Below are 2,357 nucleotides of genomic sequence, written 5' to 3'. Positions count from 1 at the left end.
TTTTTTTCAATCAAAGGTTAATTTAATATAATTAATCCCATTTAAATAAAATCATCAACATATAATTCTATAAATATGAAAGCTGCACATTGTCCCCAGACCTTGAATAACACAGTACGATGCAAAAGGCATATCCCCGGCACAGCCACAATCAGACATGTTAGCAGCCACTTGTTGCACGCAAGGTACTCCGCGCCTCAAGACTCGGTGCTGCCACTTGCTGGCGAGTGCAGACACTGCATCCCTGACCATAATATTGCCTCTGATTGTGGGGACGGTGTAGGAGATTGGTGTACAACACAACATTTTCTGCAAATATTAATGATAGCACTGCAAGTCACTATAAAATTACATTTCCGAACCCTCTGAATTATGGAGAATGGTGTTAGAAACCGATCTCAGCCGACTTCAATTGACAGCAAAACCGAATATTGCAAGATTCAGGCTGCGCCAACTTCTTCTGAATCCACGAATGCAAATAGCAAAAGCCAGACAACGGAAGGTTCCCATGTGTTGTGTCTGCCATCAGGCGGTCGTCTTCTGCACCTCGAAAAGCCTTAGCCCACCTGCCACTGAAAGAAAGATGGAGGCCGTGAGACTCGAGAAAACTTCGCTAATGAAATACACAAAATACTTTCACATAAGGCAATAAAGTATGATCCTGCTAGAAAAGAACATTTATAGTGCACACTATATGGACAAAAGTATGTGCACCCTCCACATTAGCTTTTCTGACCTCCAATTCTACTTCCATAGACATTAATACAGAGTCAGCCGCTCTGCAGGTATCACAGCTCCGCTCTTCGAGGAGGTTTCCTGCAAGAGGCGTCCAGAAGAGCATTTGTGAGATCAGAAACAGAGGATGGAGGAAGGCCGAGCTCACAACCTACATTCTAGGTCATCCCAAAGGTGGTGGATGGGGCTGCGGCCGGTCATGTTCTCCCCCCTCCGTGTCTGTATGGACCTTGTGCACTGGGTACAGTTATGGGGAATAGAAAAGGGTCTTCCCCAAACTGTTCCCACAAAGCTGAAGGCTTGTGCTGAAGTATTAAGATTTCTCTTCACTGGAACCAAGTGGCTGAGGACGACCCCTGATAACAATCCCATAGTATTACCCCTTCTCCACCAAACTATACAGCGGGCACAATGTAGTCAGGGGCAATGTTCTCCTGGAATCACTAAACCCAGACTCCTCTATCAGATAGAGCAGGGTGATCTGTCACTGCCCAGAACACGTCTCCTCCAGAGTCCAGTAGTGGCGGCTTTACACCACTGCATCTAATGCTTAGCATTGTGCTTGGTGATGTACGACTGCAGCTGCTCGGCATTGTGCTTGGTGATGTACGGCCGCAGCTGCTCGGCACTGTGCTTGGTGATGTACGGCCGCAGCTGCTCGGCACTGTGCTTGGTGATGTACGGCCGCAGCTGCTCGGCACTGTCCTTGGTGATGTACGGCCGCAGCTGCTCGGCACTGTGCTTGGTGATGTACAGCTGCAGCTGCTCGGCATTGTGCTTGGTGAAGTACGGCTGCAGCTGCTCGGCATTGTGATTGCTGATGTACGACTGCAGCTACTCTGCATTGTGCTCGGTGATGTACGGCTGCAGCTGCTCGGAATTGTGCTTGGTGATTTACGGCTGCAGCTGCTCGGCATTGTGCTTGGTGATGTACGGCTGCAGCTGCTCGGCATTGTGCTTGGTGATGTACGAGTGCAGCTACTCGGCATTGTGCTTGGTGATGTACGACTGCAGCTACTCGGCATTGTGCTTGGTGATGTACGACTGCAGCTACTCGGCATTGTGCTTGGTGATGTACGACTGCAGCTACTCGGCATTGTGCTTGGTGATGTATGGCTGCAGCTGCTCGACATTGTGCTTGGTGATGTATGGCTCCCTTTAAGGCAAAGTAAGGTTTTTATCTATGCAACACGCAGGGGGAAGAAAAAAAAAAAAAAAAAAAAAAAAAAAAAAAAAAAACAGAAAAAGGACTAAAAGAAAATGCCATTCCTACCAATATCTACACCCTGACTAGGTATATTCCTGCACATTGATGCCTTTGGTGATTTTGATCTAACACTGCACATGTCAGACGTGATAACAGAGGTCATTGACATGACAAGTAACCGCGTGTCAATGACTAACCAATACATCTCCCACAATGCACTGCAGCAGAGACTGAACCAGCAGGAGGCAGTAGTGAGATCAGCAGTAAATTGCCATTTGATGAATAGCACAGATGGCTGAAATCCTCCGTGAAACTTGACCTTGAAGAATTAGTTGCATCTAATTGTGCAATATTAGATTAGATTCTAATACATTATATGACATAATGGCGCCCGGTATATAATGCCACATACCGC

At 47.0% G+C, this 2,357-nt stretch overlaps 1 protein-coding gene across 1 annotated transcript in view; it reads right to left on the bottom strand.

Annotated features, from left to right (window-relative positions):
- Positions 1–2,357, bottom strand: part of SVIP (small VCP interacting protein) — a 20,612-nt gene continuing 18,255 nt past the window's right edge. The window contains exon 4 of the mRNA XM_075325604.1: positions 1–572. Coding sequence (XP_075181719.1) covers positions 558–572 — 15 coding nt within the window. The 3' untranslated portion in view covers positions 1–557. The remainder of the gene's footprint in view (positions 573–2,357) is intronic.

Source organism: Anomaloglossus baeobatrachus, chromosome 10 (genome assembly GCF_048569485.1).
Source record: "Anomaloglossus baeobatrachus isolate aAnoBae1 chromosome 10, aAnoBae1.hap1, whole genome shotgun sequence".
NCBI lineage: Eukaryota > Metazoa > Chordata > Amphibia > Anura > Aromobatidae > Anomaloglossus > Anomaloglossus baeobatrachus.
This window is presented reverse-complemented; position numbering and strand designations above follow the sequence as displayed.